The sequence below is a fragment of the Phycodurus eques genome, chromosome 17 (assembly GCF_024500275.1).
Source record: "Phycodurus eques isolate BA_2022a chromosome 17, UOR_Pequ_1.1, whole genome shotgun sequence".
NCBI lineage: Eukaryota > Metazoa > Chordata > Actinopteri > Syngnathiformes > Syngnathidae > Phycodurus > Phycodurus eques.
In genome coordinates, this window is record NC_084541.1 from 14,068,113 (window position 1) to 14,080,475 (window position 12,363).

Sequence of the window (12,363 nt, forward strand, 5' to 3'; positions counted from 1 at the left end):
TAAATACAACCCCAATTCCAATGAAGTTGGGATGTTGTGTTAAACGTAAATAAAAACAGAATACAATGATTTGCAAATCATGTTCGACCTATATTTCATTGAATACACACCAAAGACAAGATATTTAATGTTCAAACTGATCAACTTTACTGTTTTTAGCAAATAATCATTAGAACTTAGAATTTTATAGCTGCAACACGTAATTCCTTGCAATTGTACGTTGAGGAACATTGTCCTTAAACTGTTGGGACTATTTTCTCACGCCACTCGTTGACAAAGAGGTGAACCTCGCCCCATCTTTGCTTGTGAATGACTGAGCAATTCAGGGAAGCTCCTTTTATACCCAATCATGGCACCCACCTGTTCCCAATTAGCCTGTTCACCTGTGGGAGTTTCCAAACAGGTGTTTGAATGAGCATTCTTCCACTTTCCCACTCTTTTTTTGCCACCTGTCCCAGCTTTTTTGGAACGTGTTGCAGCCATAAAATTCTAAGTTAATGATTATTTGGTAAAAACAATCAAGTTGATCAGTATGAACATTAACTATCTTGTCTTTGTAGTGTATTCAATTAAATATAGGTTGAACATGATTTGCTAATCATTGTATTCTGTTTTTATTGATGTTTAACACAACGTCCCACCTTCATTGGAATTGGGGTTGTACGAAAACAAGTTTCATGTTCATCAAAGAGTTTTACAAAAACGTACTTTACAACCAGGACTAAAAATTGTCTTTGATATTTATGAAAATGTACATTAGGTTCATCAAAGACTAATTGAAGTTTACAAAAATACGTAGAGTAAGTTTGTCAAAGACTAAAATTATCTTTACTGTATATGAATACATGTACATTATGGTCATAAATCAGTCTAAATCACCTAACGTATTTACAAAAACACGTGTTAGGTTTGTGACAGACTGGAAAGGATCTAGAAGGTTTACAAAAACGTGCACATTTGGTTAATCAAAGACCCTAAATAGTTTACAAAGTTTACGAAAACACATTTTTTGTTCGGCAAAGACTGATGAATGATCTGCAACGTTTACAAACGTACAAAAATGTCATCGGACTCGAAATCATGTGGGATGTTAACAAAAAGCACGTAGGTTAGGTTCATCTTCAGTGTTTTACACTTATTACCTCGCCCTCTCCCTTGGCGGCAAAGTAGTTCTTCTCGGGAACATCCACCAGTTTAATGAGGTTGCACGGCAGCGGTGCGCCGACATGACCTAAACATCAAAAACCAGAAAGAATGGAAAAAAAAAAGACGTTCTGATATAGTTATTCTGCACTCTCAAGGCTTTTAACTCGGATATTCACATTGGAACTGCTACTGTAATATCAATACTGTACAGCAGGAGGTAATGCCGGACTACATTTGGCTACCGAGCTCAGCACGTATCTGATTCAGTTAGATTGTCAGTTACATGGCAGAGTGCAAACACGCGTGTTACTCCACGACTTGGATCCATATTATGAGAATATTTAAAGAAATGATGCAAATTTTGCAGTGATAATTTTCATCATAAAGGCTTATTCTGTATTTTATATATATATATATATTTTTTTTTTTTTAAATGTGTGAAACCACTGTTTTTAAAGTGATTGCAACTTGGAAGTAAGCAGCATTTATTAACGCGTAATTTTGTCACACAATAATAAACATGTTGTGAAATGAATCACTGAAAACAGAGCATTATAGTCTTTGTGAAGGCAGACTTTTTATGTACTTGTATTGCCATGGCATGGGCACGGGGGGAGGTGGGGGGGGGGAGAATCCTATTCTTCAGAAATGTGATTCTTTGTCTTTGTTCTTTGTCTGTGATTGTCATCGCCATTAAATTCATGCTTGAGTCATCATTGACATGTTGACGCCGTAATGTGGCCAGACCACTCTTTCCTTGTTTGGCAGTGTTTGCGACCTCATTCCAGCACTTGTTTATTATTTTCCCGACATCGTCACCGCCGACTCGACACTTTTATTGCGTCTTTACGACCTAATGGACTTTGGATAAGGATCGAGTCCCTTTGCATAACCGACTAGTGCTCACCTGGCGTCCAGTCGCCGGGCGTGGTGAAAGTGCAGCCGGCCGTGCACTCAGTCTGCCCGTAGGCCTCGTACACCTGCAGGAGGAAGCAGGGGTCAGTCTTGTAGTGTATTGTGAACACTAATGAACTTCTTTTTACACTTGTATGGCAGAAACAAAGCCGCAAAATGAGCGTGGAGCAGGTTATTCTTAGAGGTAGAAGGTCAGGGACAGAAGGCCGAAACACTATCGGAAGCACTGACCTCCATTTACAACCTAAAATTTTGGTTGTAATGTTCATGAAACAATTGTTAGATTTTAGGTCTATATTAATTGATTCCCAACAGCATTTTGTTGGACTATATTGATGTTGGACTATTTTGTCCAATCAAATTTCAGCCTTTTGTGTTGCCATGTCAATCTAATCTGGCCAGGGCTTTCAGATTCAGTAATGCTGGCCAATGCGAACCTAAACGATATTAGCATCGGAACTGTTTCTTAACCAATCAGATTTCAAAGTATCCTCACAGGTACAGACGGCTGGGCCCTCGATGAAATCCGCATGTTCCCTTACGCAGATTGGTCGATCAGAGCAAAACCTGTTACAGCCAACTTCGACTAGCAAAACACACCTATAGTGATCTGCATTCATGAGTACATTTAACAATCATCAACTTGGGTGAGTATGATGTATTTTATTGAATTTTGTAATGCTTATTGTCATGTTATTAGATCAATATTGATTGTGAAGTGCTGCGATTGGCTGGAAACCAGTTCAGGGTGTACCCCGCCTCCTGCCCGATGATAGCTGGGATAGGCTCCAGCACTCCCGCGACCCTTGTGAGGAGAAGCGGCTCAGAAAATGGATGGATGGATGATTGTGAAGTGCTCCAGATGATATACAGTTATGTGCTGTTGTGCTGCGTTTTTCTAAGATTTTATTTTAGGCCATATCGCCCATCCCTTAGTTTTCGTCACATTTTTTCAACTGTATATTCTATGGTTTTCATCGCACTTTACATACAGTGTGTATATAAGTGTGTGTGTTTGTGTGTGTATTTGTGAGAGACCTGGCATCCTAAAGCTGCTCTGAGGAACCCCAGCACAGTGGGCGATGTGGGAGCTGCCCCTGTTATGATCATCCTCAGCCTCCCACCCAGGCTGGCCTGTAACACACATACACACACACACGCGCACGCGCGCACACACACACACACACACACACACACACACACACACACAAGGGTTAGATTCACATCTGACAATAAACTTCTGACAGAGATTGACAGCATCCGACATCAACAGTTTATCTGCAGGACCGCCTCGAACCTTTTGTTATCTTTGTGCTCGTTGACGCATACAGAAAGACGTTTGGCAAGTTTTTGTTTTTGAAGTCGGTGAAAAAGTGTTTTAAAACAAACTGAAGTGCTACCTGAATCTTGCTGAAGAAGATTTTGTCCCAGACGCTGTTGCTGCGAATGATGCCGCTACTGACTTCGGCGCCTTTTCTCTTGGCGGCAAAGTTGAGGAGGCAGCGCTTCAATGGACTGTTGGCCTGGCTGAAGATCTGCAGACCAACACAGAAACATCTCATTTAACCTAGGGCTGGGCAACTGGGACTTAAGATAACATTTTATTATTTTTGTTATTTTATTTTCAATTTTATTTTATCGTCATTTTTTTGTTTATTTTCTTTTATTTATTATTATTTTTTTAAAACATCTGATTTGAGTCTCTCTTTTTTTTTGGTCTCCTTTGGTCATAGAATTCTGGCATCTGCTTTATTTCTCCTGATACCAATCAAGCTTTTAAAGTTTTTTTCTAAGCCTGACTTGCATCAGTACTGACTTGCATCAACTTCCACAGAAATTAGTTATTCCTCACAATATCTAGGTTTACCTACTGATATCCTGCTATATTGCACATTTTGAATTTAACAACATTTGCTTGAAAAATATTTACAATCTAGTGTATTCAAATAATCATGCGTAATCATGCAATTACAGTGTGTGGGAGGGGTATTTTCAGACAAACTCCCAAATTATATTTGTTAGTTTTTTTTAATTCCATTATTATGCATTTTCTATACATTTTACGCTTGCTTTTTTTTGGTATGCGTTAAATACATTTACATTGTCTTTAAAAGTGTGTTTTAATGAGTTTAAATCTCTTTAAAGTGTGTGGGAGTGGTATTTTAAGGCTTAAAGTGGATACAATATATATTTTATAGGGTCTCTATTTCTCAGGTGTGTCTGTAATATACTGTAACTCCTGCGATGAACGGGGAAATCACTCGAATGTGAAAATAAGTGCTTATTAGGAAAAAAGTCCCTTTAGTCAAAACATCTATTCGCAAATAACGCTTAATTAAATAACGTTTTAAAATGTTGAGCAATTTAAAATCGTAAAATGAACCATCAAAAAATCGTAAAATGAACCAGCATGACTCTGCTGGTTCATATCTAAGAGTGTGAGTAATGTTACATCCCCTCCAGCTCTCTCATGCTCTTACAGGTGAGGCAACCGGCTAAATATTCGTTAGCAAATGCCTCAGGTCAAACGTTTCCAACATGTGGCTAAATCACTGCTTTTGAGGGCACCATGTATTTGGTTTGGTTTCAGAGCCATTGAGTCCGTGATTTCCTTCCACACGGCTCCTTTCTTGTCATACGCAAAGCAACGCGAAAATGAGTCCGCTCTTGTTGTCTTTTTCTTCGCAGAAATTAAACCTCTCAGTTGTTTTGAATAATAGCCAATACAGTCACTAATTATAGTGATCAAATCTTTAACTGGCACCCATCGCCCAACCCTAGTTCAAGCATTGTTGTTGTTGTTTTGTTTTTTTTTAAACCCGGTCAAATGGGCCGGGAGTCTCGAACGCACCTTATCATACATGCGGTTGAGCAGGCGGGGCACCACGGGGAAAATGGTGGGCCGGAGGGTCTTCATGTCGTCGGGGAGCTGGCGGATGTCGCCCTGGTAGAAGCCGATGCGCCCGCCGTGGCAGTAGACCACAGACTGGGAAACGCAACACAAGAGATCAACGCTCATGAATGCTGGTTAGCCTGTGTGGCTGTGGCCTTTTCCATCGTATGCTTGATGGAGGCTATGTGGTTGTTTGAAAGACATAGTGTAATTCTCTTTGTTTTGTGGTTAGTTTGACACTAAACTCCAACAGGTAGTGGCAATCAACTGCTTGAAGCCTCTTTTTTGAAGAATATTTGTGAATTACATCAGCCAAACTGCGGCACGGTGGACAACTGGTTAGAGCGTCAGCCTCACAGTTCTGAGGACCCGGGTTCAATCCCCGGTCCCGGCTGTGTGGAGATTGCATGTTCTCCCCGTGCCTGTGTGGGTTTTCTCCGGGCATTCCGGTTTCCTCCCACCTCCCAAAAAAAAAAAAAACATGCATTAATTGGAGACTCTAAATTGCCCGTAAGTGTGAATGGTTGTTTGTTTGTATGTGCCCTGCGATTGGCTGGCAACCAGTTCAGGGTGTACCCCGCCTCCTGCCCGATGATAGCTGGGATAGGCTCCAGCACGCCTGCGACCCTACTGAGGAGAAGCGGCTCAGAAAATGGATGGATGGGATGGATCAGCCAAACTGCTAGCTTGTTGTGAAGTGAGTGGAGCTACATGACGCCATACACCACTCGTGTCTCAAGTTTGGGCTCGCAAGTCAAAGCAAAAACCTTGTAAGTCAGGTCACTTGTAGCTCGAGGCACCACAGTACATGTTGATTGCAGTCGTTAAAAATAAACATTTTTGAACATGGATGTGGTTTTCACGATTGTCTATTGATGATTGCAAAAAGACACACACACATACACACACACACACACACACACACACACGCACGCGCACACACACAGAACTATTCAGGCATTTTACTTAGCTGAGAATGACATTTCTCTTCCTCAGGCCAAAGTCACACATGTGGCAAGCGCCCATATATGGACTTCCATCAACCCACTGTTGCCAGGCGGAAGTTCAGTAGGTGGGGGCTTAGGAAGACAACAAGGCGCCATAATAGGACCACTTCCTGATTGTGTGCGAGGTCGTCTGAGGACACAACTGAAGCGCCACCCTCTTGAGACATCGGAAGTGTGTGTCTGTGTCTGTGTCTGTGTGCATGCATGGACACATGCCTGTGTGTGGCAACTTTGCGGGGATGGTAGGTGCTTTCTATGAGGGGCCATCAGGGACAAAATTACCAATCACACACACACACAACTGTAACGCTCTCACACACATTACTTAAATTCATATTTCAGTAATGGGTCCAGTCACTTTGGCATTGCTTCTGTTATAAATAGGCCTTCGTTATCAGGCTCTTGGAAAATGAAAGTTAGGAACGGTTGGAAATGGGCCGCTGACTGACTGACTCATGAAAACATAACAGCCACAGATACGAACGCATCCATCCTGCTTACCTCGATAAGCCTCTCGAACATGTGAGCCAGCGGCAGGAAGGAAATGAGGCAGTCGTCCTGGTTGGGGAAAATCACTTTCTACAAAAGAAGAAGAAGAAAAGGAAGCAGAAAGAGCCATGAGAATAGTTGAAAAGATTTCATAAATCCTGTTGATTTGTTGACTCACATCGGTCACTTTGAGGAAGCCCGAGAAATCGGCCACCACGTTCCCATGGGTGAGCATCACTCCCTTTGGGTTTCCTGAGAGGGATGGGTAAGAGAAGTAGGTCAAGACACTTCATTAGGTACACCTGCACAAGTTCATGTCAGCCCATACAGGAGCTGCATCAACTATCAATTTACATAATTTTACTGTTTAACTGAAGATTTTCATATTTTAATTTGTTATTTACATATATATTAATTTAATGTAATTGATCCTTTTATTTATCATTTATCGTTTACATTTAGCATTTATATATTTTATGATGACTCTAAATTGCCCGTAGGTGTGACTGAGAGTGCAAATGGTTGTTTGTTTGCATGTGCCCTGCGATTGGCTGGCAACCAGTTCAGGGTGTACCCCGCCTCCTGCCCGATGACAGCTGGGATAGGCTCCAGCACGCCCGCGACCGTAGTGAGGAAAAGCGGCTCGGAAAATGGATGGATGGATGGATATTTTATGACTTTATGTTTCTACTGGCTAAAGCTATGCGGTCGTCCGCATAGAACCATTACGCTAAAGTTATGCGACTAACATGAGACCGTAGTTACTATCTGTGGCTCTGGATAAAGCTATGTGGCCGTCCCCTAACGTTACGCTACAAATCTGAGGCCTATTTACTTTTGTGGATAAAGATATGTGGTCGTCTGCATATAACCAAATTCCTATTCTTATGCTACTAACCTGAGATCTAGTCTATCAGTGATCGAGCCGTGGTCGTCTGTTAACGTTACCCTGCTGATCTGAGGCCTCGTTACTTTCTGTGGCTTATTAAGCTGCTGTATGTGGTAATGGGCAGCGAACCAAAACAGTCATTCCAAACTGTGGCATTGTAAGACATTCCATTTGGTTGATGGCAAAGTTTAAAATAATTGTAGCTATTATTTTGATTGTTGTTTTCTCATTCCCACGTCATGGTTTGTAGCTGAACTGTGGTGGTTGTTGATCACCTGTGGTTCCACTGGTGAAGCACACGATCGAAAGGTCGTCCGGTGAGGGCGGCTGTGCGGAGAAAAACAATTACGCCATAATTTCATATTCATAATTGCATCATCATCAACATACTAATGAAATCATATAAGATGTTTAATAAGGGAAATGCGTGTTTCTAAACCACCACAGGACAATCTTTCCTTGTGAATATATACATGAAGGGGAAAAAGGTTAATTAAATTGTTGCCAATGATCTGACAAAAAATACAAATCTCAATTTTAAAAAAAAGTTCTGTGCAGAAAAAAAAGAAAATGTTCGGCAAAAACTAAAATGACAAGAGTTCTGCAAGAAATGTAAAACAAAATCTGCAAAAAAGTTCCCAAAAATTAATTCAGAAAATAAAATGAAAAAGGTTATCATTTTTTTAAGACAAAAAAAGTAAAATAAAAATGTTTAAAAAGAAAACTAGAGTGTTATTTGGGAAACAAAATGGCAGAAAAAAATTCTGCAAAAAATGATTAAAACAAATGTGCAAAAAATAAAATAAAAATTGTTCTAAAAACAAGTCTGCAGTTTTGTAAATGATAAGTAAAAATGGTCTAAAAACAGTAAATAAGAATATCTGCAAAACAATAAGACAATATGAATTCTGCACAAATTTAAATGGAAAAACACAAATGCCTGTGTCACAAAATTAAAAGATAAAAAAAATAAAGAAATAAGAAATTGTTAAACTGATGTTGGGATCTCAATAAACAAACATAATACATAATAAATGTTGAGACTTAAAAAAACTGTGTTCTACTTGTGTATTTTAACTCATTAGATTGTGTACCTCATGAAGTGGCAAGCGAGGCGAAAAACATACAGTTGCTGGTACTTACTAAAGGTTTCCGATGGTAATCTCTGCCCAGCCCCTGAGGGAGAGATGACCACATTATATTTATTTGTAACCTGTTTTTTTTGTGTAAATCGTTTTGCAGACACGCATGTGAGAAGCGACAGACTAGTTTGTCGTGTTTTGACAAAGCCGATGATGCAATAACTGGAACCACAAAAATGCTATTGTTTACATAGCATGAGGCGTTTTTTATTATGCAAATAGACTGGACGCCATCATTCTTTATCCAACAAACTTACAACATGCGTGTCGAGCTGTGGAAAAAATGTGTTTACCTAAGGTTTGACAAATGCTAACATGGCTAAGTTTGTTGACCACAATCACATTCCACTTATCACAATACAGTTTGACAAATGCTAACGTTGCTCAGCTTTCTGTTTGTTTACATTACCAATCAATGATCACAATATGGTTTAACAAATGTTAAGGTTGCCAACCTTCACATTGTCCTCAGCACAATAAAGTTTGACAAATGCTAATGCTGCCAAGTCTCCTTACGTCAAGCAAACCTGACTGATCATAATAAGTTCAGACAAAAGCTAACATTACTAAGCGTTCACGTTGTCCTGAACGCAGTAAAGCTTGACAAATGCCAACGTTGCTAAAATTGTTACTTCAATCAAACTCGGCTCATCACAATAAGGTTTGACAAATGCTAATGTTGCTAACCGTTCAAGTTGTCCTGATCACAATAAATTTTGGCATATGCTAACGCTACTAAGTTTGTTTACTTCAATCAAACGCGACTCATTGCAATAAGAGTCGACAAATGCTAACGTTGCTAAGTTTGTTTGCCTGCATCAAACTTGATTCATCACAATAATGCTAGAAAAAATGCTAACGTGGCTAAATGTTCACTTTGTCTTTTCACCATCAAGTTTGACAAATGGTAAGATGCTAAGTGTTCATTTACATTAACATACGCCCCAACTCAACTGACCACTCTATGTTCTGACAAATACAAATGTTGCTAATCGTAGCGGCCGTGCAGCACCTCCACTTCCTGCATGGCCTGCACGTGGACCCCACAGCCGCGTCCACGCTCCACCAGGGCAGAATCCAGGACATCCATGAGGACGATGCGGCGCAGGGCCGGTGTCTCCGCACGTTCCACATTAGCTAGCAACACCTGTGCCTTCTCCACCTTGTCACAGATGACCGTGGAGATGTCAGCTGCAGGGACACAAATCACAGGCCAACGTTTTTTTCATTGTGAAGATGTCCAAAATCTCACAATCAAAAACCTGTTTGCAATAAATCATATTGACCGATACCTCATATTAAAGCTTGTGACCTGTGCTTCTTAGATCTACAAATATTTGTCAATATACCTTCGTGGGTCTAACGCAATGACCAAAAGTACTCTTTTTCTTTGTCAAAATGTCAAAATTCTCACCATCAAAAATTTATTCTCAACAAACAATATCGACTCATACCTCATATTAAAGCTTGTGACCAGTGCTTTCATCATTTATTTTCTTAACATGTCCTCATATAATGATGCAATGGCCAAAGGTTCGCCTTCTTCCTTGCGTAAAAGGTCCAACTTCTCACTGTCAAAAATCAGTTTTTGACAAACTGCATCCAATCATACCTTATATTTACGCTCAGTGTTTCCCAGGTCTATAATTTTATTGTCAGTAAATCATAATCCTGTGTACATCTGCTCCTGTCCAGTTAGAGGACAGCCTCGACATGCTATGATTGTCTTACCCGTGTTAATGATGAAGCGTATGGCATCAGGACCCAGCGTGTCGTAGAGGGGCACCACCACCATGGAATATGTGTAGCACGCTAGCTCCGAGATTATCCACTGCAATACAAATAATAATAGTTTCCTGCAGTTGAATACTTTGTTGTCATGAAAAATGCTAACATGCTAAAAGGGAGTTTGTTTATAGTAGCTTCCGTCAATCAAATGTTATTGATCGCATTTAAATTGGACAAAGGCTAACATTATTAAGTGTTCCCTTTGTTTACATTTTCTTACTCGAACAAACCAAACTGATCACAATCAAGTTTGACAAATGCTCATATGCTAATGGCGGTTTCTGTATAAGCGGACCAGTCAAACTTGATTGATGAGTAGTTTGACGATTACACGTTTGACAAATTCTAATACAAAGACAACAAGAAATGCTAACACTGCTGTTCATTTTTTTTTAGTATAAAAAAGCATTTCGATTTGTTAAAATGAGTATAAATACTATAATTGCTAAGCGTTTGGTTAGCATACATAAAAATAAAACTTTACAGATTATAATAAAGTCTGACAAATCCTAACATTGCTTGTGGATGTTATGACATGAGCTTATGCCACCATTTTGTCTCTTTGGTGTTCTTCATGTAATATTTGTTGTTTAGTTTAGTGTTTTAGATTTTATTTTGCCCTGACAGGTGGGGCACTTTACATCTTGTTTCAATGAAAATAAACCTGTTCTATTCTATTCGTAAACGGCAATATCTCGGCTTTAGGAGGCATTAGAACAAGTTGTGGGGGGTAGTGTTGGAGGGGAGGATAACCTCAGGCCGGTTCTGAGCAAAGACTCCGATGAACTGGTCTGGACTGGCCTTGCAGCCCTGGTACAACAGGCCCGATCCCAAATGCTCAGCCCGGGACGTTACCTGCGTGACCAAAACAGAATGGAAATACGGCAGTACAAAGGAATGTGTCATATCACACACACACACACACACACACACAAACGTTGAGATGATATATTAAGATCACAAGTTCACTGTTACATCACTCACTTCTCGTGCGGCTTCAGTCTGACTAGAAGTCACGTGACTTCTGTTGAGGAAACCTCGATGTGCTTGACAGGATTTTTCCACTAGCAGCCAGAGTGTAGCATTATTGTGTTTAACTCATTCACTGCCAGCCTTCCCAGTTAACATGGATATTTGACTTCTAAAGCCGTCAATGGCAGTGAATGTGTTAAACATTCAGGATGGGACCATCATACACAATATGTTTAGCTACAAGGTTCGAATTTGGTAGCAGTTGTCAAAATCTGGGGGACAAGTTTGTCTTTAAAATAACTCTTGAAATGGCCACATGGCTAAAATGTACGCTTCAAAACCAAAATGGCAGACTTCCTTGCATCTTGTCAGGCATGGCTTCTTGAGACTTACATGCCGACCAAACTTCATGCTGCTAAGTGAAACTCGCTTAAAGGGCTGAATTAAAAAAAAAAACTTTTTCGCATTTCATGGCAAGTCATCAATATTGGCTGCCATACTTTGCCCATACACAATAACAAAAACTAAACTCTTTCGCAAGTAAGCGTTGCCCATATGCCTAATGTATGAACTTCATATTTGATAGAAATCCGAAAAAAAAGATCTCTTGGAAAAGTTCGTCTTTAACCGAACCCTGGAAATGTCCGCTTCAAAACCAAAACATCAGACTTGCATCTCACCTCTTTGTAGGACATCCACTTGTAAGGCTGATTGGGGAGTCGCGAGCCCAGGCAAGGCCCATCACCTGTGACGGAAGAGACGACGGCTATATCACCACGGCAACCAACCCACAACATCGATTGCATCGATTTGGGGGATTGGTCACTTTGAGAGACCTATCCCCGTGTACCTGATATATGGAGGCCTCGCTGGAAGACCTCGTACATTGTCCTAGCGTCGTCATGGTAATGTGTTAGCAGCTTGGAACGGTCGCACATCATGGACCTGCGACCCCCGCCTTCATGCTTCATGGAAGGACACACAAAAGACAGACGACAACCACTTTTTTGACGTCAAAAATTATTTTGCACCAAAAAAACATGTCGACTTGCATGTCATATTAAAGGTCTTGTTGAGTACAACCGAGGCCTGAAATTGGTTATTCATATGTCATAACATGAT

General features: G+C 40.4%; 1 protein-coding gene across 4 annotated transcripts in view; it reads right to left on the minus strand.

Annotated features, from left to right (window-relative positions):
• The window catches only part of acsl6 (acyl-CoA synthetase long chain family member 6), a 28,721-nt gene that overhangs the window by 3,714 nt on the left and 12,644 nt on the right, over window positions 1–12,363 (minus strand). For 3 of the 4 annotated variants that reach the window (XM_061701974.1, XM_061701975.1, XM_061701973.1), the window contains 14 exons: window positions 12,092–12,206; window positions 11,922–11,986; window positions 11,023–11,124; window positions 10,213–10,312; window positions 9,494–9,672; window positions 8,483–8,515; window positions 7,615–7,666; window positions 6,629–6,702; window positions 6,463–6,540; window positions 4,913–5,047; window positions 3,462–3,596; window positions 3,100–3,195; window positions 2,054–2,126; window positions 1,143–1,231 (listed from right to left, as the gene is read on the minus strand). In XM_061701974.1, coding sequence (XP_061557958.1) covers window positions 1,143–1,231; window positions 2,054–2,126; window positions 3,100–3,195; window positions 3,462–3,596; window positions 4,913–5,047; window positions 6,463–6,540; window positions 6,629–6,702; window positions 7,615–7,666; window positions 8,483–8,515; window positions 9,494–9,672; window positions 10,213–10,312; window positions 11,023–11,124; window positions 11,922–11,986; window positions 12,092–12,206 — 1,326 coding nt within the window. Of the gene's footprint in view, window positions 1–1,142; window positions 1,232–2,053; window positions 2,127–3,099; window positions 3,196–3,461; window positions 3,597–4,912; window positions 5,048–6,462; window positions 6,541–6,628; window positions 6,703–7,614; window positions 7,667–8,482; window positions 8,516–9,493; window positions 9,673–10,212; window positions 10,313–11,022; window positions 11,125–11,253; window positions 11,346–11,921; window positions 11,987–12,091; window positions 12,207–12,363 lie in introns of those variants that run through there. The other variant, XM_061701976.1, reaches the window with a different exon arrangement.